The sequence below is a fragment of the Gorilla gorilla genome, chromosome 4, assembly GCF_029281585.2.
Source record: "Gorilla gorilla gorilla isolate KB3781 chromosome 4, NHGRI_mGorGor1-v2.1_pri, whole genome shotgun sequence".
Classification (NCBI taxonomy): domain Eukaryota; kingdom Metazoa; phylum Chordata; class Mammalia; order Primates; family Hominidae; genus Gorilla; species Gorilla gorilla.
In genome coordinates this window covers 173,397,599-173,425,381 of record NC_073228.2, presented here as the reverse complement: position 1 = coordinate 173,425,381, position 27,783 = coordinate 173,397,599, and the positions used below count along the sequence as shown (strand labels likewise).

Here is a 27,783-nt window from a genome sequence, read left to right as displayed (position 1 = left end):
GTTTCTCTCTCTTGGTTTACATTACCCATCCATACTTGACTGCTGTCCACTGTTTCCATTACAGCTCTGGGCATATTAGTCATAGTTATTTTAAATTCCTGACCTGATCACCTAAAATTCCTGTCATATTCAAGTCTGCATCTGATTCCTGCTTGATTCTCTACAGTGTGTTTTTGCCTTTTGGTATGCCTTGTAAATTTTTTTGAAAGCCAAACCTAATATATTGAGTAAAACGAAGTGATGAGTTTTTGTTTATCTGGCTAGGGATTTGGCTGTGTTTGTTTGCCGTAGCTATGGTTTAAGCCCAGTTTTTTGAGGGTTTTATCATGAAGATATGTTGCCTTTTTTTTTTTTTTTTTTTTTGAGACTGAGTTTCTCTCTTGTTGCCCAGGCTGGAGAGCAATGGCGTGATCTCAGCTCACCGCAACCTCCACCTCCCAGGTTCAAGCAATTCTCCTGCCTCAGCCTCCTGAGTAGCTGGGATTACAGGCATGCACCACCATGCCCAGCTAATTTTTTTTTTTTTTTTTTTTGTATTTTTAGTAGAGATGGGGTTTCTCCATGTTGAGGCTGGTCTCGAATTCCCGACCTCAGGTGATCCACCCACCTCAGCCTCCCAAAGTGCTGGGATTACAGGCATGAGCCACCGCGCCCGGCCGATATGTTGACTTTTATCAAATGTTTTTACAGCATCAATTGAATTGAACTTTTGTTCTTCATTCTGCTGCTAAAATGTATCACATTGATTGATTTGTGTATGTTGAACCATCCTTGCATTCCAGGAATAAATCCCACTTGGTCTTGATGAATGAACTTTTTAATGTGTTGTTGAATATCCTTTTTTGGGCTATTTTAAAAATAATTCATTGTGTAAAAACTTGGGTTTGCTGCTGATAGCCTTTTGAACTCTACAGCCTGTGGCCGGGGGAGAGTCATGCAAGCACTCCCTTAGCTGCTTTGGCTGGTGTCCCGGTAGGTCATGTGCCCCCCAGTCCACTGGCTCTGAGTCCTGCTCAGCAGTAGGACTCACGTAGGAGTTGCAGTCCTTGTGACCTAGTCTGAGTTTCAAGTTGACTTAGGATGCCAGAATACTTTAGCCTGGTGGTGAGGCTTGTCGGAACTCAAGTTCTGGCTGCTTGGATATGCAACTCCCCTCGGCTAGAGCTGGTCTATATGCTCCCTCTGTGGGTGGGCATCAGCTGAGTTACGCCAGTTTTGCTTTCCACTGTGACAGAGCAGCACTGAGTTTAACACAAAGTCTAATAATTGCTGTGCTTTTCCTCCCCAAGCACACAGATCCTTTTCTCTGTGCCATGTGGAGGATGGCAGAGAGGAGGAATCAGCAATTCAAGACTGTCTTTCCTACCCTCTTCAGTGCCTCTTTCAGTAATATGAAGTTAAAATCAGGTACTCTGAGTGCTCACCTGATTTTTGTGATTTTTAGTTGTTATGAAGGTTCTTTTTTTGTGTGTAGATAGTTGTTAAATTTGGTGTTCCAGTGGAGCCTTCTATTTGTCATCTTGCTCCCCACCCTTCTGCGGGATATCTTTTTACCCACTAAATAGTGTCATTTGATGCACAAAAGTTTTTAATTTTGATGAAGACCATTTTACCTATTTTTTCTTTTGTTGCTTGTGCTTTTCATGTTATATATAAGAAATCATAGTGATATCCAAGTAACAAAGATTTAGCCCTATGTTTTCTATTAAGGGTGTTATAGTTTACTTCTTACATTTGGATCTTTGATTCATTTTGAACTTATACTTACATATGAGGTGATGTAAGGGTCTACCTTCATTCTTTTGCATGTGGTTATCAAGTAGTTCCAGCATCATTTGTTGGAGAAACTCTTCTCTCCCCATTAAATGGTCTTGCTACCATTGTTAAAAATCAATTGATCATACATGTATAGGTTTATTTCTGATTTACTTATAGTCTCATTTATTTCTCAATTATATTCCATTATCTATGTCTATCTTTATGCCAGTTCCACACTGTTTCGTTTCTTGTCTCTTTAGTAAGTTTTTAAATAGGAACATGTAAGTCCTCTAACTCTGTTTTTTTTTTTTTTCAAGATTGTTTTGGCTATTGGGGTCTCTTGCAATTTTGTATAAATTTTAGAATCACGTTTTCATTAGGGTTTTGATAGGAATTGTATTGAAGCTGTAGATCACTTTGGGTAGTGATGTGGACTGAATGTATCCCCTGCCAAAATTCATATTTCAAAATACGAACTCCCAATGTGATGGCATTAGGAAGTGGGGCCTTTGGGAGGTAATTAGGTCATGAGGGCTCCACCCTCATGAATGGGGTTAGTGCCCTTATAAAAAGACAAACAAACTTATTCTCTGTCTCTGCTCTTCACCATGTGGAAGATACAAGAAAATTGCCATTTGCAGACCAGAAAGTGAGGCCTCAGCAGGTACTGGATCTGCTGGCACCTTGACCTTGAACTGTCTAGCATTCAGAACTGTGAGAAGAAATGTTAGTTGTTTAAGCTACCCGGTCTACAATAATTTGCTATAGCAGTCCAAACTGACTAAGACAGAAAGTACTGCCATCTTAACAATATTAAGTCTTTCAATCCATGTACATGAGATATCTTTCCATTAATTTAGGTCTTTAACTTCTTTCAATAATACTTGGTAGTTTTCAGTGTGTAAAAGTTTCACTTCCTTGGTTAAATTTATTCCTAAGAGCTTGTTCTTCCTGGTGCTGCTTAAATAAAGTTATTTTCTTAATTTCATTTTCTAATTGTTCATTGCTAGTATATAAGAATACTACTGATTTTTATATGTTGATTTTGTATACTGCAACTACTGAAATCATTTATTAGCTCTAATAGATTTTTGGAGAATTCTTTAATATTTTCTATGTGAAAGATGATGTCATCTGTGAATATAGATATTTTTACTCCTTCTTTTTTGATTTGGATGCCTTTTGTTTCTTTTTCTTGTCTAACTGACCTGGCTATCAATTTCAGTACAACGTTGAACATAAGTGTCAAGATAAGACATCCTTTTCTTGTTCCTGATATTACGGGAAGAGCTTTCAGTCTTTTACCAGTAAGTATGATTTTTTCATACTTTCATTATTTTTTTCATTAATGCCCTTTAATTAGTTTGGAAGTTCCTTTCTATTTCCAGTTTGTTGAGTGTTTTAAAAATCATAAACAGATACTGGATTTTTTCAAATGCTTTTTCTGTGTCAATTGAGGTAATCATGTCAGGGGTGTTTCCCCCTCTTTGTTCTGTTACTATGGCGTGTGTATTGGTTCAAATACTATCCCCCCAAAATTTATCCACTCAGAACCTCAGAATGTGACCTAATTTTGAGTATGGTCTTTGCAGATAAAATTAGTTAGGGATCAAGATGAGATCATACTTAGTTAAGGTGTCCTTATAAGAAGAGGAGAGGACACACAGAGATGGAGATGTGGGCTGTGTGAAGACAGCCAGATATTGGAGTGATGGCTAAGAATGCCAAAGATTGCTGGGAGCCACCAAAAGTAGGAAAATATTTCTTCTCTATTGCTTTCAGTGGGAGCAAGACCCTGCCAACAACTTGATTTCAGACTTCTAGCCTCCAGAACTATAAAACAGTACATTTTTATTGTTTTAAGCCATTCAATGTGTGGTAATTCATTTCACCAGAAACTAATACAGTATATTACATTGGTTTTCCTGTTTTAATTCACCGTTGCATTCCTGGGACAAATCCCACTTGGTCATGGTATATAATTCAGTATGCTGCTGGATTGAATTTGCTAGTATTTTTTAATAGATTTTTGCATTTATATTCATAAGGGATATTGGTTTGTAGTTTTCTTCTGATGTCTTTGTCTGGCTTTGGAATCAGGACAATACTTTCCTCATAGAATTAGTTAGGAAATAATCTCCTTTGATTTTTTGGAAGAGATTGAGACATACTAGTTTTAGAAAGATCAGCTCTTTTTTAAGTATTTGGTAGAGTTCACTAGTGCAACCATCTGGTCCTGAGCTTTTCTTTTTGAAAGATTTTTTGATTACTGATTTGATTCCCTCTTTTAAAGCTCTATTGAGATTTTTTATTTCTTCTTGAATAAGTTTTCATAGTTTGATTCTAGGAACTTGACTATGTCATCTAGTATGCATCATTTGTAATTGTTTATAGCGTTCTCTCATAACCCCTTTTACTTCTATAAGATTGACAGTATTGTCCCTACTTCCATTCCTTATTTTAGTAATTTGAGTCTTTTCTCCTTTTTCCTTGATCAGTCTAGCTAAAAGTTTATTAATTTTGTTGATTTTTTCAAAGAACAAACTTCAGGTTCCATAGATTCTATTGTTTTCGTGTTCTCAATTTCATTTGTTTTTGTTCTCATCTCTTATTTTCTTCCTTCTGCTGGCTGTGGATTTAGCTTTTTAGTTTTCTCTTCTTGTTTTAGTTCCTCAAAGTATAAAGTTAGGTTATTAGTTTGAGAGCTTTCTTTTTTTAAATGTAGGCATCTACAAATATAAATTCCCCACTGAGGGCTTTTGCTTTTGCTACACTTAACAAGTTTTGTTATTGTTGTGTTTTCATTTTCACTCATTTTAAAATATTTTAAAATTCATCTTCAAAATATTTCCCTAGTGATTTCTTCTTTGATTCATCTGTTGTTTAAAGAGTGTATTGTTTTATTTCTACATAGTATTTGTGAATTCTCCAGATTTTCTTGTTGTTGATTTTTAATTTCATTCCATTGTAGTCAAGAGAAGATACTTTTTCAAGTTTTAAAATTTATTCGGACCAGACTTGTGGCATAACATTGGTCTGTTTTGCACAATGTTCTGTGTACACTTAAGAAGGTGTATTCTCCTTTGGGTGGAGTATGCTACATATTTCTATTAGGTCTAATTGCTTTATAGTGTTATTCTGAACGTTTCTGTGAGGATGTTTTTGGGTGAGATCAGCATTTAAATCAGTGGACTTAAAGCAGATTGCCTTCTCTAATGTGAATGGGTTTCATCCAATGAATTGAAGTCCTAGATGGAAAGACTCACCTACCCCAGGAAAGGGAAATTCTGATGCAGACAGCCTTTGAACTTGAACTGCAGTGGCAGTTATCTCCCTGGGTCTTTAGTGTGATGGCTTTCGGACTTGAACTCATCAGCTCTTCCCTTCCCTGGTCTCCAGTCTGCTGGCCCACCCTACAAGTTTGGACTTGCCGCCACAACCATATGAACCAATTCTTGAAAGTAAATCTTTATATACGCACACATCCTATTGGTTCTATTTCTCTGGAAAACCCTAATTCTCCTACCTATAGAATATATGAAATTGTTGTAAAACTATAATCATTTAAATGAAAGAGTATTTGGAAAGTTTAGAATTAAATCAATCTATCATCTATCTATCTATCTATCTATCTATCTATCTATCTATCTATCTATGTATCTATGTATATATGCAGATGCTCCTTGATCTACAACGGGGTTACAATTCGACATACCCATAAGTTGAAAATATTAAGTCAAAAATGCATTTAATACACCTAACCTAATGAACATTATAGCTCAGCCTAGCCTGCCTTAAATGTGCTCAGAAAACTTACATTGGTTTACTACTGGGCAAAATCATCTAACACAAAGTCTATTTTATCATAAAGTGTTGAATATCTTATGTGATTTATTGAGTACTGTACTGAAAGTGAGAAACAGAATGGTCATATGGGTACTTGAAGTACAGTTTCTACTGAATGCATACTGTCTTTGTACCACTGAAAAGTCAAAAAATCATTAAGTCAAACCATTGTTATGTCAGGGACCATCTGTATATGTACATATAATTAACGATAAAATTATATATAAAATTATACATAAGGGAATTAAGAATTCCTGAGGTTTCTTTTTTCCCCTTATTTATTTCCCCCACCTTTTTTTGAGACAGGGTCTTGCTGTGTTGCCCAGGCTGGAGTGCAGTAGTATGATCACAGCTCAACTACAGCCTTGACCTCCTTACTGGGCTCAGATGATCCTACCACCTCAGCCTCCGGAGTAGCTGGGACTACAGGTGTGCACCATCATGCCCAGCTAATTTTTTGTATTTTTTTTGTAGATATGGGGTTTTGCCATGTAGCCCAGGCTGGTCTCGAATTCCTGGGCTCAAGCGATCCACCCGCCTCAGCCTCCCAAAGTGCTTTTTACTCCCTTTTGATAATATCCTGTTACCTATAGAGAGTAAGAAATTTAAGGATAAATCACTGCAGTTTTATTTAAAATTTTAGACAAAATTTAAATCATGTATATAAATACAAAGATGAACATTGGTTCTTTAAACACTGACAAAATCCTGAAACAATATAATGTATATATTTTTAGCCGTATTTCCTATTTTTACAACATAGTTTACAACCTTCCCATTTTTACAACATAGTCTAAAACTAAGGTTATAAAAAAAAGTACATAGGAAAATATGATTGAAGCATTCTCAAATACATGGCTCTGAGGGTAGATTACTTGTTTTTTATCATTTAATCCATATACAATGCAGCAAATAGATACATTAATTATAACATTTTCCTTCAATTAATAGTTTATTCACTGTCATAGAAGCTCCATGAAGGGGCATCACTTAAGAAGCTCTCCAGGTTAGAGTCAAACAAATTCTGAACACTTGGTCAAAGGCACATGAAAATACCAGGTCCTGGCACAATGAGTAAATAACCCAGAAGGTGATATACGTCAGATAAAGACAATCTTAAGCACCATAGTAACTTTTGAGGCAAGTGGTACCGTACTCTTATTAAAGAAAAGTCTTTACTGTTGAGGGCACTGGGTCTCTGGAGTAGATTTAGAAGACACATGTAGAATAGGGTGTGATTTCTTACAAGTTTCTTTTTCCAATTTGCTTGCAGTTTCTTTTCCTTCTTTAACTTCTGTTTGAAGCTTTGATTCAGCAGCTAACCTACAGGCATTAAAGCATCCACTCTGAATTCAAATGTGGTTATGAAGGATTGAAGAAACAAACCCCCAGTATAATGGGCCTCCAATAAGGCATGGTATTCAAGGAAAAAAAATATAGTTGACTCTAATACTGTAAGAATATTAAGTCACTGGCTGTCTAAAAGTCTTTTTATATCAATAGGCTCAATTATTATTATTATTACTTTTTGAGACAGAGTCTCACTCTGTCACCAGGCTGGAGTGCAGTGGCATGATCTCGGCTCACTGCAACCTCCGCCTCCCGGGTTCAAGCGATTCTCCTGCCTCAGCCACCGGAGTAGCTGGGACTATAGGTGCGCACCCCCACATGCAGCTAATTTTTGTATTTTTAGTAGAGACAGGGTTTCACCACGTTGGTCAGGATGGTCTTGATCTCTTGACCTCGTGATCCACCTGCCTCAGCCTCCCAAAGTGCTGGGATTACAGGTGTGAGGCACCACGCTGGGCCAATTATTTTTTAAGTCTAAAGAATATCTTTAAAAAGTCATGGCAAGGCCTAAATTAAAGAAAATATGACAGGGCACCTATCATGATAAGCACACCTAACACAAAAACTGAAATGTTACAGCAATATTTTAATGTTAACATGACATACAAAAGGCAAGACAAAAATAACATGGAATCTTGGGCTGCATGAATAGATGTCTATTTGTTTCATATTAAAAAATTGAGTTTCAACTAGTAGAATAAAGAAAAGATAAACAGTAGAGAGATTCTTAAAGGCATGTAAAGATTCTTGGTAACAAGAACACCAATTAGTTTTGTAAAGCATGCAATAGTGAAGTTCCCAATAAAAGCCATATTTATTGTTCCAAAATTATCTTAGGATTGTGTATCTAAGTTAAACAGGCAGAAAACAAAGAGTCGGAAACATTTTAAGTTAGCAGATGGACTCACACACACACACACACACAAATGTTTTGTGGTATTTTATTTTTTGTTTAACGAACAAGACAAAGTTTCCAACGTGCTACTTGAGTCAATTAGCCACATACATTTGCTTAAGTGATTTTTTATCAAGCAAAAAAAGGCAGAAAAAGGAATGAAGACAATACAGATAGCAAGGCTGGCACTTATCAATTCTGGAAATCCACCTCCAGAAATATACACTGGTCAAGGATGTTTATACAATGCATCACATATAAACAGGCATAATCTGCTGGATTCATTTCAGAACTCTTTGAAACCATGGGTATGTGGCAGATACTCATTTGAAGTTACTTTTTCCTTAAGAATGGCAAGCTTTTATTTTATGTGACTCACAGGTTATAACATTCTATAAAAATCCAAGGAGGGACTAATAAAATTACTATGCCTTATAATAATAGCAGCTAACATTGTTAAAGTGCTTTTACTGTGGAGTATTACATTTAGTAGCACTGAAGACTTGGAGAGAAATCAGATAAAACATATAAGGAAGCCCTTTTACACAGGGCTGTCTTACTCTCTCTACTCAAATGCACATTAGTAAAATGTCTTATTAATCTGTCTCTACTCTCTAAGACTAAGGTAGCCCTAGTAGCACCTTCAACATCTCATTTCATAGGAGATAATCCAGGCTAGCTATTGGCACATCTTTTTGAATGTCTAGATATTTGTTTTAAATGCCTCTAACAATCCCATTGCATGCAGACATCCTTCATCTTTCTTTTACTTTCTTCAATTTCCTCATTCACTTCTCCTGCTGCGCACATCCAGAACTCGAGCCTCAGCCACTGCTACTTACCTTTCCCTTCCATTCACTTTCTCTTACCTTCTGACCTCAATTATTTTTATTAAGACAAAGCCCTTGGGACATTAATTCCTTCAGACACACATATCTGACACTATTTCTTTTAGTCACAAACTCAATTATGCAGAAACTAGAGGCTTTCAAGTTTTGGAAACAATGAAAATGAGTTAGCTTTGATATGTAAAAATGTCAAAATAAGTATTAAAGCCCATTTTTGAAGGCCTAGAATAAGCAATTCAAAAGACATAAAAAATTCACCTAAGTTTCCTAGAAGGCTGAAATTTCTTAGACTACTGGAAAGCCCTTTGAGAAAGTAAGTTAATTTTTCTTTCATGGCCATGCTTGAACCAGGAGAAAAATAACAGTACATTTATTCAAACTGATAAAACATTCAGAGATGTGTTAAACTGTGATATTCCCTTTCATGAAACAGAAACGTGTAACTTTTTAATGTGATTGCCTTATTCAAGAGTCCTTTCCCTTTGCAATCAGTTTAGTCTTTCTTAAAGTTCTGGAAAAGTTGAAGGTAGGTAGATGAAACTGAGGAATTATACTGCATGCAATTGTAAGAAAGTAGATAAAGAAACAGACAGCACAGTTCATGCAGCGAGAGAGGAGAGATGGAGAGGTCTGCTGGCTGCCTGGAGGAAAAGAGGACACTGACCTGGGAGAGTTAGGGGTGTTTCCACTTCTTTCACTTAAGGCCTCAGCGTCAGCGGGAACTCCTATGAGTTTCACACATTTCTTTTCCTTCTTCAGCTGCATATCCACGGGCAGATTTTTGTGAGGAGAGAGACTGACTACTGGTGTGTGTATAGAAACTGATTTTTCTAATTGCAAGTTCTTATCTTCTAAACTGTTAGGACAGAACTGTGTCTCCTCTTTCTGAGGCGGTAATCGATAAACTTCTCCCCCGACAGCACTGTTGTTCACACATGCATCTTTAGCGGTGGTTATATCCACAGGGAGCACCTCACGCCTCTTTTTCAGTACAGGCACTTCAACTGTCTCTGAGAATAAAAACGAGTGGGGAAAAGAAAAAAATCTAAGAAAACAAAGACACAATCAACACAAGAAGCCAGAACTAGTTATATGTATACCTTTTTCCATTCTTTTAAAATGCAACCATCTCCTCACTGAAATGCATCGTTTCTACCTTTTATTCTTTAACATGGAATCTATATAAACTATATATTTTAAAGTTTATTTGGCTATATATTTTTCCTTGGGAATTCAATATTTTGACTTTAGGCATGAATGCTTCAGTGTTCTCTCTTGGTGTTTTGAAAAAGGTGGTTCATAAGATCTCAGTGTGGAGATGAAGAGACAGCGGCAGAGTCCAGGTTCGAATCCTAATCCTCGTATTTGGCAGCCATGTCTTTGGGGAATTATTTAACCTCTCTGAGCTTCATTTTATCTGTAAAATGGGGATTAAAAGCACCCACTTCACTTGTTATTGTGTATTAGAAGGATTAAATGATAAGAATAGGCCAAACTTTCTGAATATTGGTAATATATGCCTGTTAGCTCTACCTACAAAATATAAGCAGAATCAGACTACTTTTATGATGGATACTTCCCTAGTCCAATCCTATCATGTCTCATCAAAGACTACTGCAATGCCTTCTATCCTCATGGCCTAATATCATTCTACCTAAACAGGTCATAAACACAGCCACTGAATTAACTGCTCTAATATCTTTTCCCTATGCCCATTATTGATGTGTTTCATTTTCAAAATCAAAATGTTAGTGGAGTCTGAGGAACACTGGTAGCACAAGGGGTTGCTGTTTTTGCTCTACATTGTTGCTCTTAGACCATGATTTCCCCTTTTTCTGGCACTGCTCCTTTGAAACCCACATTATCAGGATTCACTATCCTGCCTCCTGTCTATTTGCTGTGTTCAGTTCAACAGATGTTTGAAATTCATAATGAATAATTCTTAATCAGGGGAGCCTATTAGAATCATGGAAGAAACAAAAAGAGTTAAGAGCAAGAGAAGCCTTTTAAAATTGTGTAAAAACCTTCCTATTTTTGGCAACCACCCCACTATTGTTGAGAATCATAGCAGTTCACTGAGACAATACGAAGAGAGACTGAGGCATGTGCAGAGTGCAGGGACAAAAACTTGTTGAGAATCCTTAACCTAAAACATGTAACACTCTTTTAGGGAAGGGGTGTTGTAGAACCATCACATTCTTAGACTCCTTCACACTTGGCCTTTTGTTTTTGAATTTACATACAGTAAACTTCACTCTCTGTAGTATATAAGATGCAGAGACTGTATGGTTAGGCTACTTTCTAGCTCAGTCATTAGACTTGCTAGATATTCCCTAATACGTTTCACTGTTCTTTCCTTTTCCCCCCCATTTTGGTGGAGAATGGGGTCTTGCTATATTGCCCAAGCAAATCTCAAATTCCTGGGCACAGCTATCCTCCTCCATCTGCCTCCCCAAGAGCTGGGATTACAGGCGCGAGCCACCACGCCTGGCTCACTGTTCTTCCTTAACAAAAGAATTCCCAATATTTAGTTAGGAACATGGCCCCTGAGAATCAAGACTGCATTTCTCAGCCTTTCCTGTCAGCAGGTAAGGCTGCATGACTAAATTCTGCTCAACAGGATGGCAGCAGACCAACAAACACAAGAAGCCTGAATCTTGATACCGTGGAGTGCTTTCCCAGTCCTGGAAGGCCTCCTCCAGACTTCCATCAGAGGCAGAGATAAAGACCCACCTTTTTAAAGTCTCCATTACTTTAGATTTTCTATAAACGGTCCTACCTCGTATAGCTTCCAAACATCAGCTGCTTCAACATAATTAAACTATTAGGTATGACATAAAATACTGTAATCTTAAAATGGGAAAGTCTCAAATCTCGTTTCTACTATACAGTATGATGAATTTAGATATCCAAAAAGGATACATGTTATATTCATGCACACCCAGTATCCAGTTCTCCCTGAATTTTCCTACCTATTTTACACAATAAATTTGCTTTATTAACTATAGGTATATAACTACAAATGAGTTTGTAATAGAGTTGCATAAAACTACAGTAAGAAAATAATTTGATATAATTTATCAGGATTACTCATAATTTAAAAGACAAAAATATATGAGACATATATACCTTCAGGTTCATATTTTAGTTTCAGTTCATCTAGTTTAGCTCTCAGTTTCATATTTTCACTTTCTGAAAGCTGGAGGCATCTTTCATTTGCAAAAAGCTTTCGCTCAATATCTAGAGCCCGCTGGCTCTCAAATAATGCTTTCATTCGCTGTATGGACAATTCACCTTTAGTGCTTTCAATTTCTTTGCTATGATAATAAAAAAGGAGAACCAACGAGTATTAAGACAGCATATAATAAGTGTAGTGGTATAAATATTTCATCGCATATTTGAATTCTTAGTTAAAAATACATTTTTCTGGGGTTTTTAGTAACAAAGAAACAATAAGCAATTTAAATATCCTTAACAATAGTAGTGTTAAATTTAAAAAATACTCATGCATTCGTGAAAGGAAACGGACAAAGGAGGAAATAGTCTTTCAAATGTATTCACGCATGAATATCTGCACAAAGATATTTTTGTTACCTTTCTTTTCGGAAAATTTCCTTTGGCAATTTCAAAAAAACTTTGTAGTCACTGACACTACTATAGTAAGCAAGTGACATGTCCATCTTTCCATCCACCAACCCAGACACTTACTTTAAGTTATCCAGCTTCATCTGAAGTAAATCTGTATAATAGGTGTTATCTTCCAGAGTACCAGCGTCGACTGAAGGCTTAGATTCCATACTTTCATATAAATTCTTAAAAAAGCAAAAGTTTGCATTACTTAAAATAAATAACAAATAAGGTTAGTGTATGTTTATTAATAATAGCACCATCACTTCCTGAATTTATATCCCTTGCGTGTACTACGCTAAGAACTACCCATTTAATTTATCTGCCTTCTGAACTAGGTAAATAATTAACATTCCTCTCTTACAGATAAGGAAACAGGCTCCGAATACAGATGAAAGTAAACTAAGAAGAGAGAACCTGAACCCAAATCTGACTACAAAGGCCTAGGCTTCTAGCCTTACCTACATGCTCTGCCTTCTCTCTCCTGGCTTTGAAAATAGAAAAATAAATGCCTGCTGGATTAAATTCTGGCCTTTGTAACAAAACCATCAACTGGAAAAATATGAAAGGAAGATGAGAGCCGTACATTTATATCTAGTGTCTCCCTCTTCTGAGGTTCTTCCCCCCACCCCAGGCAAGAATGTAGTGCAAGCTCTTCTGAGACTGATGGAAACTATACATTTCTCTAGTGGGATAAAAAAGGTAAATCTGCTTAAAAACTTGAAACAATTTCAGGTTATAAATAAAATTCCCCTGATTTAAGGCCATAATTTTCAAAGTATAGTTCTGAGCCCACTGATGGAAACATAAGGCTGCCAATTTAACCAAATTTGTAGTTCTTTCAACAGTTTTTATAAGACACAGAAATAAAGTTATGTAAACTTAATTAAGATTTTATGACATAGTAATGGCTACAATTTAGAATGCCTAAGAGGTTATTAACATTTACAAAAATTTGTCATTTAAAACTTTAGTTCATTAGGAAGTTAATGAAGATATCAATGTTCCCTAAGTTAATTTATAAAATCTTAAATTGCATGCAATTTTAATAGAAAGCCAACAAGCTTTTTTTGGTGCTAGACAAGATGTTTGTAAATGAAAGCTAACATTCAAAAATAGACAGGAAAACACTGAAAAATAAAAAGTATAGTGAGGAAATAGTCCTACCAGATAAACATACTTAAAAGCCTTTATAACTAATAAAACAGTGTGGTACTGACACACAGAGAAGCAGACCAATGGCGTAGACAGAAAATTTAGAAACAGACTCAAGTATATACGGAAACTTGATGTATGATAAAGGTGTCAACTCAAATCACTGGGATCAAGATTGATTTTTTAACAAATGACTCTGGGACAACTGCCTACTTATTTAGAAAACATGGGTGAATTCTTACACACACACACACACACACACACACACACACACACACACACACACAAATGCTTACACAAATACCATTCTCCACTAAAATAAACCAATGTTCCTTGAAGAAATGCTAATCCCAGAAGTGGGCCAGGTGAGCTAGGAAAACCTTGTTGTGCCATAGAGTAAGGAAATATTCAAGTAAGAGCACTTCGACTATCAAATCTGGGACAATTTGAGTATCAGAGTAAATAAAGCAAGCAATGGATTATAACTCATAGGATAAAATAAGAATCCATGAGGCTATACTGATATAAATGAATGAGTAAGTGAGGAAAAAGATTTTTCTTTTCTGTCCCTTTATTAAAATTCCAACTAATAAATATAGAAGAAGTGATGGAATTACCCATTTAGCAATCATCACAGAATTATGTTTCAGGCAAGAATCACCAATGGTTGTTTAAGTATAAGGAGAAACAGCCATTTACTTAGTCTCAAAGTATCTCCCACAAGATATTTATTAATAATTTAAACTTAAAAAACAAACCAAATTTTAAGGTATTCAAATCAAAATTTGGATGTGTTTTTTTAAGTGTTATACATACCTTAAATTTCTCCAGATTTCTAATTTCACCTAAAAGATGTTTTATTTCACCATTCTTCTGCTCCAACATGGCAAGCAACCGTTCCTGCTGCTCAAATTCAGTTTGAGACCCTTTCATCTGTAGCAACGTGGCAATTTGTAACTAGAAAAATAAAATTACCCCCTCTAATAAAATTAAGTGAGAGAAAGATTCTGATAACTACTTTTTTGATACCATTCATAATTTGTACTATATTACTTTGAACTCATTTTGGAAACTAAATTAGCTATTTCTAATCTAATAATAAATTTTTTTGTAGACATAACATTTGAATACTTATTTTGACTACTTATGAATGATAACTGAAGTCTGTAATGTAATTATTTGTACTTTTGTGAAACATAAAACTGACTTGCATGGCTGTGGTCTGAAAGCACACCACTGAACTGGTAAGTAAGCCTGGCTAAACGCTGCAGACTGCTTATCATAAGCACTCGCTCTTATTAAGGTTCTGATGGGTTTCTCAAAAATTTTAATTAACTTTAATTAAGTGAGGAAAACTAAGCTACTGACAGCCACAAATGTTAGATTCACAAATGACATGAAAAGCAAAGATAAAAGGCTATCTTAGTATACTGGGGTAATCTTCAATATACCATGTTTTAATTTTTTTAGAGCAGCACTCAACTTACCTAATTATACCTCCCCCACCCCAAATCTGGAGTTGCGAAGCTACCAGAGGGAAATTAAGTAGACTCTAAATCTAGCATTTCTTTCTGCCTTTGGAAATTTCTGGAGTTGAAAAGAGTGCCTATTAGTTTAAATATAGTTTTGAGTAAAACAAGCAATGATATGAGGTTGCAGATGACTTTTAACATTTTAAAGGATATCCTTTTTGTTCCTGTTTCAGATTGGAGGCTAGGCCCACTTAGTGTAAGACTCAGAATGCTTCTAGTCTCTAAAGATAGTTTGGGACATCATGCAACATTGGTAGATTAAAAGTAACCCCAACAAATACTGTAAGAAAACTAAAGTAAACGTGAGAAAATTTATAAAGAAATACTTCCCAGACAGGGGAGAGTCTCAGGAAATGAGGCAGCACAGTCTGGAAACCCTTAGAAATAAAATTCACAGCTGTTGTTCATTAAACACTCATTTGCCAAGTAGCAGGTTAAGTATTTTACTACACTTTCATTTAACTGTAGGACAATTCTAAGAGGGGGTTCTATCATCTTCACTTAATAGATGACGTACTGATGCTTTGAAAGTTAAAATACTTGTCCAAGGTCACAGAGCTAGCAAGTGACAAAACTATGATTCAAACCCAAATCCACCTAACTCCCAAATTTAATCATTAACCTTTCCCATTTCTTTGGCAAAGCCCATGATTCTGAATAAAAGGAAGGAAGCCTTTCCAGATTCCAATTACTACCTCAGTAGAGTGAGGCACAATGGATGAGGGATCAGGATTCTAAGGAGTGTTACAATACTGAAATCTTTCTAATTTCCACATGTTTTTCTGCTACCTCTTATTTGGCTAGAATGACAACCAACAAAAACCGTAAAATTAAAAGGGTCTATGTGCTTGACTTGAGGAGCTACAAGGAAAGGGAACCCTGAATAATCCAAATTTCACTCCATAATAAGCCTTGGTGAAAGAGCAGAGGAATGGTGAGGCAGCGAGTTTCAGCTGAAGTAGGAACCCTAGGGCTATGCTTGGAAAGACATCAGGCCAAGAATAAGGAATAAATACTTTTCTTTCTTCTACTCCACAAAGAAAGATTTAAGTCAAAGCTAGTGAGTGACCATTAAAACAAACAAACAATAATCATTGCTAAATATACTATTACTAAATATTTATTCCAAGATTTTTAAACTATAAATGAATCTTATAATTTCAAAATTGATTTTTTGAAATCATGCAGTTCCAGAAACAACTATATAAGTACACTCCTTGCAGAAAAAGCTAGTTTCTTTGATGTATTTGTACATGTAATGCTGACACAAAATTTGTTTAATAAACCTTTGATAGTGAAAGTTCTATACCTTCATTCTCTGCATCTGTTCTCTGTTAAATACATTTTGCTTCTTTAGTGACTGATACTTGACTTTCATACTGATAAGCTGACGTTCCATTGCTGCCCTTCGATCTTCCACCTACAAAATATTAACATGCTTAATTGTTCTGGTAGTAAATGAAAATACCAATTTAGTAGTTAGGATACTTATAAGTACCTCTGCAAACAAAGAGTTGCCTTTACTATTGGGATCCAAGGCTTGCTGGAGTGCCTGGTCCAACTGTACCTGAAGATCTTGATTTGCTACACGAGCTTTCTAAATTCAAAAGAAAACAATTTAGGCAACAGAGATTACATTAGCAAGAAAATAAGTTATGATAAATTGGAAAATATGATGTTACTGTAATCATAGTACCTCTAGGGCATTATAGTAAGAAACTGCTTCTTTCTCTCGCTCCTCTTTTTCCTCTTTAAGCCGGTCTACCTGGCGCATTAGGTTAGTAATAAGAAGTTCTAGCTGTTCTTGTCTGTATTGTAGTTCATTCACTTCTTCTTTGAGGGTGGTCTATTTAACAGGAATTGAAAAGGAGAAAATTCTCTTGAATAATCTTTCATTTGGAAGCTGCTCAGTTTATCTCAGTTGTGGTTCACATCCAAAATTAAAACTAAAGAACCAGTCAAAAGTTGTCAGGTACATTCTAAAATAATAGAAATTACTATGACTGTTAAATTTTTCAACAAGGAAACAAATGGCTTTAGAGACTGCCCTTTTTCCTCTATGAATTTCAGGCTTTAATTTTTAATTAACCTTAGCTTTCAATGAAAAAACCAAGTTCACATGCATTTCAACTTCCACTGAGCCAACGTTTTACACTGGGCTCTTATGATAAAATCTGGGATCAGAGTATATGCCTCTAAATTCTTCCAGACGTTTCATTAATCTAAAAGAAAGGCTGCCTTACATAATCATATAGTCTAAAGCTATATTATGAATGAAGTCATCCACCTAAAAAAAACCCATTTTTTAATTAGTTAGATGCAAGTTAGGTCAAAAAATGTTTCAGCCTTCAAACTAGCTCTTAAGAATTATTACCAAAACATGTAAAAATATGCCAGAAAAAAAAAAGAGAAAACGCTGAGAAACACATGCCATAAAAATTACCTTCATACTCTCCATTTCTGTCAGCTCAATTTGAAGAGCCAGCATCTCTGAAGACATGCTTTCCTGCACACGTTCAGACATTATGCGCAGTTCCTCTGATTTACAAGAGAGGAGTTCCTTCTGATGATCTACTTGGTGCTTCAGCTGCTTTTCACTAAGCCTGGCTTCATCTAATTCCACTTTCAGTTTTTCTATCTAAAGCCAAAAAAAAAAAAAGTCATAAATTGAAAGTTATTTTCTTTCTAAAAAAAATCACTGATTGAACTGATTGAACCAAACTTACTGAGTGATGATACTACTGGAGTTTCCTATTTGCCCAAGGTTAGGCATCTTTTAACAGATAGTGACACACCTTGTTTAATAAACATAGAAATAATCCATCAGTAATCAGGGTGCGTCTTGATGCCTCAGAAGCAATCTGGAGGCACTATGATGCGGACCACTTGGCTACTGTGTGAAGAATGACTGGCATGAAGAGAAACAATGGAAGCAAGCAACCTGGTCAGAAGGCTACAGCAGTAGTCCAGGGAAGAGATGATGAAGGTCTGGATTGGAGTGGCAGTAATGTCATAGATGTTTTGTAGGTCAAGTTCTTAGAACTTGATGAATTAAATGTGAAAAATAAGAGAAGAAAAGGTATTTAAAAAACTCTAAATTTTGGCATAAGTGATTTGAGAAAATTACTAAAACAAAATATTTCACTAATGTACTCTTTGCTCCACCAAAAAAAAAAAAAAAAAAAAAAGCCATCTCTATAATTAGCCTTACCTCAGTCCCTGAATACTCCCTTTATTACTCTTTTTTGTTTAGGTGATGGAAACTATTGCAAAAATAGAAATAACAACCAGAGGGGGAAAAAAGCACAACATTATCAGTCATTAGGGCCTCAAATCCGACTAGTTTCAGGCAAGCTGGATGATATTACCTGTCAGAGTGGTATGCAAGATGATTATATATTACACAAAGGTATATTTAGATAGCTATGTTTATTTTAGTGTATACTAGGAAAAAATAAGCAAGCTTAAATATGTTAATTTTGGCCAGGCACAGTGGCTCAGGCCTGTAATCCCAGCACTTTGCAAGGCCGAAGTGGGCGGATCACGAGGTCAGGAGTTAGAAACCAGCCTGACCAACATGGTGAAACCCTGTCTCTATTAAAATACAAAAATTAGCTGGGCGTGGTGGCGCACACCTGTAATCCCAGCCACTTAGGAGCCTGAGGAGGAGAATCCTTTGAACCCGGGAGGCAGAGGTTGCAGGTGAGCCGAGATCATGCCACTGCACTCCAGCCTGGGCGACAGCGTGAGACTCTGCCTCAAAAAAAAAAAAACAAAAAAAAAAAAAGGAAAAAAAAAAAAGTACTTTCATTGATGTTTCTTAAAATCAGTAAACATTTAAAGAGAGTCAATGAGAAATTAAGTAATAGTATAGGTGGTATACAGAAAAAGAAAAATCTTAGAGGCTGCTATACAAGAAGCTGAAAATTGGGTAACAGACTTCTGAGAAAGGAGGACAAAAGTCAGGCAAGTTTTGGTAGACAGTGTCTGGAAAAGTCAGAGTATAGACTATACACAAAGCAGATCCATGATAAAAAGTTCTGGATTCCTCAGAAGCAACCTGAAAGCACTGGGTAGCTGGGAAAAGGGAAAACCACTGACCAATCATTTATCTTTTTGTTTTGTTTTGTTTTTGAGACGGAGTCTCGCTGTCGCCCAGGCTGGAGTACAGTGGCGCGATCTCGGCTCACTGCAAGCTCCGCCTCCCAGGTTCACGCCATTCTCCTGCCTCAGCCTCCTGAGTAGCTGGGACTACAGGGGCCCGCCACCACGCCCGGCTAAGTTTTTTTGTGTTTTTGGTAGAGTCGGGGTTTCACCGTGTTGGCCAGGATGGTCTCGATCTCCTGACCTCGTGATCTGCCCGCCTCGGCCTCCCAAAGTGCTGGGATTACAGGCGTGAGCCACCGCGCCCAGCCATTTATCTTGCATTTATGTTTGAAATGGAGCCAGTGTAACATGCTGTTAGACTATGTAGTGATTCAGTAACACAGCCTTTGGAGTCAGACAGCCTCAGTTCAAATCTAGATGGAGAATTTCTAGTTCTTGAATTGTGTCCAATTTACTCAGTCTGTCTAAACACTGGCTCTTTCATCTGGTATATGGAAATAATAATGGTACCTTTCCACAATATTATTGTAAGAACTGGAGCACATGTATTAGTTTATCCTCAGTAAACAAACTATAAAGTGTCATTTGCAATGCACATTAACTAGTAAGAAACTACTGGTCTGTTTTACAGAATTACAAAGCATACCACTGACTGCAGGGAAGGCTAGGAGACCAGGCTTTCTGCAAGGGGCTGCTGTACCCACTATCAGCAAGGAGGCCATGCTAGTCACTAAACTAAACCTTCACAAATATCCAGCAACCAAAATTAAATAATTGTATTTAATTAATAGGATATAATTTACACAAGTCCCTTAGAAAAACTCTTGTATCTCAGTGTTCCCACCCCCAATATTAAGATAATGAAGACTTAGATCTTGGCTATTTTGCAAAGCTGACACTTAAGAAAATCTTTATCATCTAAAGTTTACAGATGGCTGCATAAATATGGAATATTTTGCGCTGAAATACGCAGATATCCCAACCTTAGTTTTTAGTTCATTCACTTCCTGTCCATGGCTTCTGCTTAGTTGTTCTTCCAATTTCTCCAGGTGCATTTTTTGTTGCTGTTTAATAGCTTCACATTCGCAGCTCAAACTTTCTAACATTCGACTCTTGAGTTCAACTTCTCTTTGAAGGGTATATTTTTCTTGTTCATAACTCTGAAAACACAATTACAATTCAATTACATCAAAATAGCCTAAAGCCATTACATATAATCAGTTTTCAACTTCAATTGTTTCATTCTTATTTCAAGCATTTGCTGCTTTCCAAATAACGAAGACATGTTAAACCTGGAATAACTTTGTAGTTAATCAGTCTTAATAAACCCCTGAGGTGTATTTCGAAACTATGTTAAACCCATGCAAGGGATACCTTACTGCTTCTGTGCCTTGCCAAGGAAGTAAAATGTGCTCCATGGTATGTCAACACGTCAAGTCAAGTAATCTCTGCTAACAACAAAAAAAGATTTAACAGCACTTAAGCTTTCCTCATGAGAATTATTAGTTTGATAATGAGATGCTCTATTTGTAGCTCTGAACACAATGTAGTAGTAATAATAGTTGAAAAAAAAGAAATACTGAATTAGCCTTTACTTTCAGAATGTAGTCATCTGAGAATGTTCACAAAAGGTCTATCAGAATGAATGCAGAGCTGAGACAAAAGGAGTAATTAAAAGGGCTTTTGCTTACTCACAGGGAAGTTTAGACATTAAAAATGTTACGAGTATGAACTCCTTCAAGAGGCTTTAAAAAATGATAAAATATTCCCCTCAAAAACCATTTTATTTTAAAGGAAGACAAAGAGTATTAACTGTTAAACACTGAAATTTGACAAGTTATGACTCAAAATGATTAAGTATAACAGTTTTATTTTCTATTAGTGATATTTGTAATCTTTACTTTGCCTTTATGACTTTGCACTCAGTTCTTGGTTTACAACAGTACTATGTAGAAACACAAAGGTTGCCATCACTAGTTATTTTTACCTGCTACAGATATTTTTTACCTGCCATATTTACAATGTTGAGATTCAAGTTTAAATATGTTACTGAGCATTTGCTAAATTACCCAGATTTATTCATTCATTCTTTTAAGAAATAATTGTGTGGCAGGCATTCAGGATAGTGAACAAGGCATACAAAATTCCCTCTCTCATGGAGTTTATAATCTAGAGATAATTAGCAATGCAGATAATTAAGAGTGGAATTAGGGCCGGGCACAGTGGCTCATGCCTGTAATCCCAGCACTTTGGCAGGCCGAGGCAGGCAGATTACTTGAAGCCAGGAGTTCAAGACCAGCCTGGCCAACATGGTGAAACCCCGTCTCTACTAAAACACAAAAATTAGCCAGATGTGGTGGCACACATCTGTAACCCCAGCTACTCGGAAGGCTGAGGCAGGAGAATCTCTTGAACCCAGGAGGTGGAGGATGCAGCGAGCCAAGATTGCACCACTGCATTCCAGCCTGGGCGACAGAGTGAGATCCCGTTTCAAAAAAAAAAAAGTGAATCAGGGCAACTTTACATTACATAGTAAGGGTTGGCCTCTCTGCTGAGGTGACATTTAACTGAAAGCTGAAGTCGGAGGACTCAACCCAAGAGCAGTGATGGGTAAACAACTCAAAAAAAGGCAATAGCTGGTGTAAAGTCCATAAGGGAGGACTAGTATAGTCAAGAATAAGGCAAAGCAGTTTGAGGTGAGGTCAGAAGCTTGGCAGGGGTCAGGTCACATAGGGATCTACAAACCCAAGAATGGAGCTCAGATTTTGTTGTAAATAAAATCAGAAGCTGTTGTATGGTTTTTAGCAGGGCTGTGGCATGACCTTTTGTGTGTTCTTCCACGACCACTTAGATGCTGAGTGAAGAATGAATGGCATGAATGGCAACAATGGAAGCAGGCAACCCGGCCAGAAGGCTACAGTACTTGTCTAGGAGTGATGATGGTGATCTGGACTACAGTGCTTTGTAGTCCAGTTCTTAGAACTTATTAATGAGTGAAATGTGAGAAATAAAGGGAAGATACTGACTAAAAGTTCTAGATTTTTGGTATATAAAGAAACCAAAAATATACCAAAAATCTTTGGTATATAAAGATTTTTGGTGTTCAAGAAACTGAATGCTATTACATTTACTAAATAAACTAAAAAAAATCGTAAAATAATATTTGGTTAATGGACAGGGAATCCACTCTTCTGTCTGTGTTAAGTTTGAGAAGTCTATTAGTGGGCAGTTGAACACAAACCTAGATTTCAGAGGGAGAACTAAGGGCTTGGTGTAGTGTCATGGGGCACTTAGATGTTTAGAGGTCTAAAACAAGTGAGGTCATCCAGGAAGTGTGCAGGCAAAGCAAAATCTGGTAGTAAATGTGGCAAAGAGAATAATGATAACTTGATCTTTCAAACTCTGAATACACTAGGGTGGAAAGAATAACAGGAATTCATTTAGTTCATTCTTTTTTAACAGGGACGGGGCAGGGCGGGAACTAGATCTAAAATCTTCAGAAAAGAATAAACTACTACTACTATTAATTGCTAAACAGGACAAATCTTCAATAGCTAAGCACACTCTTGCAGACAGAGGAGTCCAGAGTCCTACCTCAGTCATGGTCATCATTTCATTACGACATTTATCCAATTGATTCTGTAATTCATTTTGACTCTCTACTAGTTGTAAACCATACTGTGCAGCTTTTAGTCGCTCTTCTTCAGCCTCTTTGAGCCTGCATCGAAGATTTGTGATTATATCTGCCTCCATGTTCTTTTCTTTTTTTTAGCCAACTGTAAAAAGAGGAAATAAAACTACTTAAGCTTATACAAAAAACTCCATGCAATACTATCAATAACAGAAGAAACATATCTACTCAATACTACTGTCGTATAAAAACATTAAAATTTTCTTCCTGACTAGTAAGTAGTCAAATTTGCATTCTTGTTCCAAGAGCAAGAACTGTTCTGACAATTCTGTTACTGATTTGGATAAAAAATTAAAGAGTGGAATAGAATACATTTAATTTTGCTTCTAAACAGTTCACCATCAGAAAACTGTTCAGTTGTTGTATGCTAAGCTTCCAATATGTTAAGGTAAGGTTGGTCTCATAATTGGACCACTATCCATATAATCAAAATTAAGGGAATAACAAAAAAAGTAATCAAGAAACCTCATAGTAGCAGGTATGGTGGCTCATGCTTGTAATCCCAGCAACTGGGGAGGATTACTTGAGGCCAGGAATTCGAGACCAGCCTGAGCAACATAGCAAGACTCCATCTCAATCAATCAATCAATAGAAATAAGGTGGGGATGGTGGCAAGCCCCTGTAGTCCTAGCTACTTGGGAGGCTAAGGAAGGAAAATTGATGGAGTTAGAGGCTTCAGTGAGTTATGACTGTGGCACTGACAGAGCAAGACACTGTCTTGAGAAATAATAATGATAATAACAATAATACCACCAGAAAAGGAAGGTCTGGGTACTATAAGTACATACATAAAATATAAAAAGGCAGCTGTGAATAAGGCTCATAAGGTAAAGTAAGGAATATTATGTCTGTAATTTTTCACAACAGTGTTAACTTCCTGAATATATTAAATCTGCTTTCCTGGAAAGAGATTCACTAGTATTTTTCTAGTTATTCATAAAAGTATGCAAAAATAGAAACGATATCCATAAGAATTAAAGGATGTTGCTTTCATTCTAGATTTATAAACAAAGACTTAAACATTATATATAGAAACATTCCACTTCAATCAACCTTACTAATTATCCTTTACTATTTGGTCCCAGCCTCCTAAGCGAGACTCAAACTCACCTTTGCCTTCAAAGGGCACCAGGTCATTGCAAGATGTTCCCCCATGTCTCAAGTCAATGTAGTCATTCACTGAACAAGTATTTCTTGAATGCCTAATATACTAGGTTCCATTCTGGGCAGTTCAGATTCATTAGGGAACAAAATGGACGAAAAAAAACCTCCTCCCTCATGAAACTTACATTCCAGGAGGGGAAGATAAACAGTAAGTAACAGAATATTAATAAATTAGAAAGGGGAGATGAGAAAAAATAGAACAGAATAAGAATCTGGGAAGAAGGGACAGGTGATGTAACCAAGAGGCAGAAGATGAGAGAATCAGCCATGCAGCTATTTAGAAGAATGTTCCAGCAAAAGGGGAATCCTTAAGGCAGGAAGAAGCCCAGGGAGTGAAATTTGGCTAAGAGATAGTAGACAGTGGGCAAATCAGGCCATTATAAGGACTTTGGCTCCTACTCTGGGTGACATGGGAAGTCATTCCAAAGTCTGGAGTAGAGGATCTGATATAATTTAAAAGAATCATTTTGGCTGCTATGTTGACTAGTTTAGAAGAGGAACAAGGCTGGAAGCAGAGACCACGTGAAATGGCTCAGACTAGGGTGGCAGCATAGGAGGCTGTGAGAAATGGCCAGATTGTGAAGGTTTTGAAGGTAAGGTCAATATGATTTTCTGAAAGATATAATTTGGGATGTGTGAAAAAGGGAAAAGTAAAAAATGCCTCCAAGCCTTCTGGCCTGAGCACCTAGTAAAATGGAATTGCCATCAGCTGAAGCACTGATGTAAATAATGTTTTGGAAATAAAATCAGGAATTTGAGTTTTGAACATGAACTATGTCAAGTAGGCAATTGGATATATGAGAAGAGGAATCTTGGCTGGATATGCAAATTTGAGAATTATCAGTCTATAGAGGATAAAAGTATTTAAAGAGAAATGGACCAACGACTGAACCCTGTTATGAGGTAGGGAAGAAGACAGCGGAGAATCAGGAGTGACCAGTGAGGTAGAAGGAAAACCAGGAGTATGTGTTGTCCTGGAAGGCAATAAACAGTGTATTAAGGAGGTGGGAGTAATCGATCATGCCAGATGCTGTTGCTAAGGCAATTAAGGTGAGAGCAGAGAACTGGCCATTGAACTTGAATTCCTGGAGGTCTCTGGTGACAAGAACAGTTTTGATATACAGGTGGGGGTGAAAGCCTAACTAGAATGCCTTCAAGAGAATGGTAGGAGTTAAAGATAGCAAGCACAGGTTTGCTGCAAAGGATAACGGATAAACGGAGCAGCAGTTGAAGAGGAAGTAGGGACAAGTTTTTTTAAATTTTAAGATGGAAAAAAATAACAGTGTAGGTCATGGGATAAATCCAGGAGAGAAGAAAAACTCATGATCTAGACGACACTGGAGAATTGCTAGTGATGTCCCTGAATAAACAGGATGAGGTTTAATGTAGAGACTGGTTTTAATAGAAGCATGGATATTTCATTTAAAGCAAAGTATATGAGTTCAGATGCTGATAAGCAGGTATAGTGGTGGAAGTCTGTGTAAGTAACCTTTTAACTGCTTCAATTTATCAATGAATTAGGAAGCAAGGTCTTTAACTGAGAATGAAGACAAGGGAAGTGATACAGGGTTTTAAGAGAGAAAAAAAGGTGTTCTAGGTAATCCCAGCTTGGCAGTCACTGCTCTAAAATGCAAGACCTTTTCAAAGCCTGTACATGACAGGGCCAGCCAACTAAATGTTGTACTGTTCACAATAACTTACATTCGTTGAGGATTTACCATTTGCCATGCTAAGTGCTTCAAATATATTATCTCATCTAATTATCTTGATGAGCTTGAGTTAAGTAAATACTGTCATCTCAACTACCAAAATAAAAATAGGGTTAACCTCAAGACATTCCAGCCAGGCATATCCAGAGAAGCCAAAAAAAATTTGCTTTAGTTTATTCAAAAAATTTGCTGGAATTCTTATCGTGTGAGACATTGTGCTAGTGTTGACAACACAATGGCAACCTAAAACAATATTCCTGTCTTCTTGAATCCTACAGTCTATTAGTAAAAGACATTAAATCAAGTAATTGAACTATCAAGTTACAAGTATGATAAGTGCAAGAGAGACAGATGTATGCTACCTGAGCCTGTAACAAGGGGGAGCTGTCCTAATCTGGGGGGCAGCGCGTAGAAGGGAACATGGAAAAAAAAATTTTCCTGAGGAAGTAACTTTTCAGCAGAGGTCTAATGGATGAGAAAGAGTTAACCTATCAATCTACAAAGAGAGATAGCCGTGGTTGATTAAAAACTACTAATGTGTGACAGACATTGTGCTTGGTGCTTTATACACATTCTTATTCAATCTTCTCAACAACTTCAAGAGGTTGAAGGTATTTCCCTCATTTTACACATGCAAGCTGAGGCATAGAAAGTTTTAGGTAACTTGCTTAGGGTTACCCGCAAGTTAAGACGCGAAGTGTGATGGGAACTAGAATCCACCTAGAAACCCTGGTGCTGCAACCATTTTTCTGTCCTGCTTCTCAAAAATATAGCACACACAAAGCATTTGGGAGATAGGAAACTCTGGGAATCAAACTGCCTGAGTTCTTACCCCGCCTCCACTACTCACTGGCTGCATGAACTTGGACAAGTTATTTAATTTCTTGTTTAATCATCATAAAAACAAGCGCAATAACACCCACCTAATCGGTTACTGAAAGGATTAAATGAGATAACAAATGAAAAGCAATTAGGGTAGAATCTGACACACGGCTGGGGCAGTGCTGTCCAGCAGAAATATAACGCGAGCCATGTACGTGATTTTAAATGTTCTAGGAGCCATCATGTTTTAAAAAGTAAACAAAGATGAAAAATTAATTTACATATTTAAACAAATACACTCAAAACATTATCATTTCAACATGTAATCATTATAAAAATTATTAATGAGATATTACTCCTTATGCGCTATCTCTGAAACCCAGTGTGTATCTCCCATCTGCACCATTTCTCAGTTCGGGCTAGAGGCTACCGTACCGCACAGCGCAGATCCAGTGGCGGTTATCATTCTGAGGACCCGGCAACCGACCCAACCTTCCATATTTGTCCAGAATCCCTGAGGGCGGCGAGGCGGTCCAACAGAAGATTAGACCGGCTCGGAACCCAGTGTATAAGACCCCAGGGTTCCGGGGAAGGAGATGTTTCAGCTAAAGGCCTCGGCCGAGACCCCGGCCCCTAGCTTTCTTTAGGGCCTGTTCGACTCTCCCCACTGCCGCTCTCCACACCCACCTCCCACCAGGCCCCTTGCCCCTACCTCTCACGCTAGTCCCCTGCTGCCGCAGCCAGCGGCTCCTAATGGGAGCTCAGGGCGTCCACATTGAGGACGCTAACTCCACAGTCTCCGGCCCATTCACTCAGCTAGCTCTCGAGTAAGCGCCTGGGCTTTTTGAATGCAGTTCCCGCGAGAAGTCCCACGTCTCACGAGACGTCCGCCCAAGCCGCGCGTAAAGGAAAAACTAAGAGAAACGCCAAATGGAGCGCCCGCCCCCCCCCCTACAGCTACTGCGCATGTGCAAGTGGCGCGCCGTGGCCTTGGCGCAGGCGCAGGCGCAGACGTGGCTACTTCACATAAATTTTTCCTTGGGCTGGTTTCCTGCATGTCTTCTAAGTATTTGCTTTTAGTTTCCGTGTTTTGGTGTTTTGTTTGTTCGTTTTTTTTGTTTTGTTTTTACGACAATGCCTTCTAGGGGAACAGTGTCGCTGGGCTGGGCGGTGGAGAGACACCTTTGGCACCATCGTGCGATCTCATGCACCCTACCAGTGGTAATACTGGCGTTAATATTTAAGTTCCCACCATGTACTAAAGTTTACGGATTATCTG

General features: G+C 37.3%; 1 protein-coding gene across 6 annotated transcripts; it reads right to left on the bottom strand.

Annotated features, from left to right (window-relative positions):
* Positions 1 to 6,208: 6,208 nt before the first annotated feature.
* Positions 6,209 to 27,476, bottom strand: SPDL1 (spindle apparatus coiled-coil protein 1). 6 transcript variants are annotated; one of them, XM_055387571.2, is made up of 13 exons: positions 27,217 to 27,419; positions 23,920 to 24,093; positions 22,713 to 22,894; positions 20,102 to 20,278; positions 17,455 to 17,649; positions 16,708 to 16,857; positions 16,510 to 16,608; positions 16,321 to 16,431; positions 14,296 to 14,436; positions 12,406 to 12,509; positions 11,827 to 12,014; positions 9,362 to 9,707; positions 6,209 to 6,927 (listed from the first exon to the last, which is right to left on the bottom strand). In XM_055387571.2, the coding sequence occupies exons 3-13, from the start codon at positions 22,869 to 22,871 to the stop codon at positions 6,780 to 6,782; spliced, it is 1,818 nt and encodes a 605-aa protein (XP_055243546.2). In that variant the 5' UTR covers positions 22,872 to 22,894; positions 23,920 to 24,093; positions 27,217 to 27,419; the 3' UTR covers positions 6,209 to 6,779. The 6 variants fall into 6 exon arrangements, with proteins under 6 accessions (XP_055243546.2, XP_018884080.4, XP_018884081.4 ...); XM_019028535.4 differs by lacking the exon at positions 23,920 to 24,093 and having other exon boundaries at positions 27,217 to 27,476; XM_019028536.4 differs by lacking the exons at positions 23,920 to 24,093; positions 27,217 to 27,419 and adding an exon at positions 26,940 to 27,101.
* Between the last annotated feature and the right edge of the window lie 307 nt (positions 27,477 to 27,783).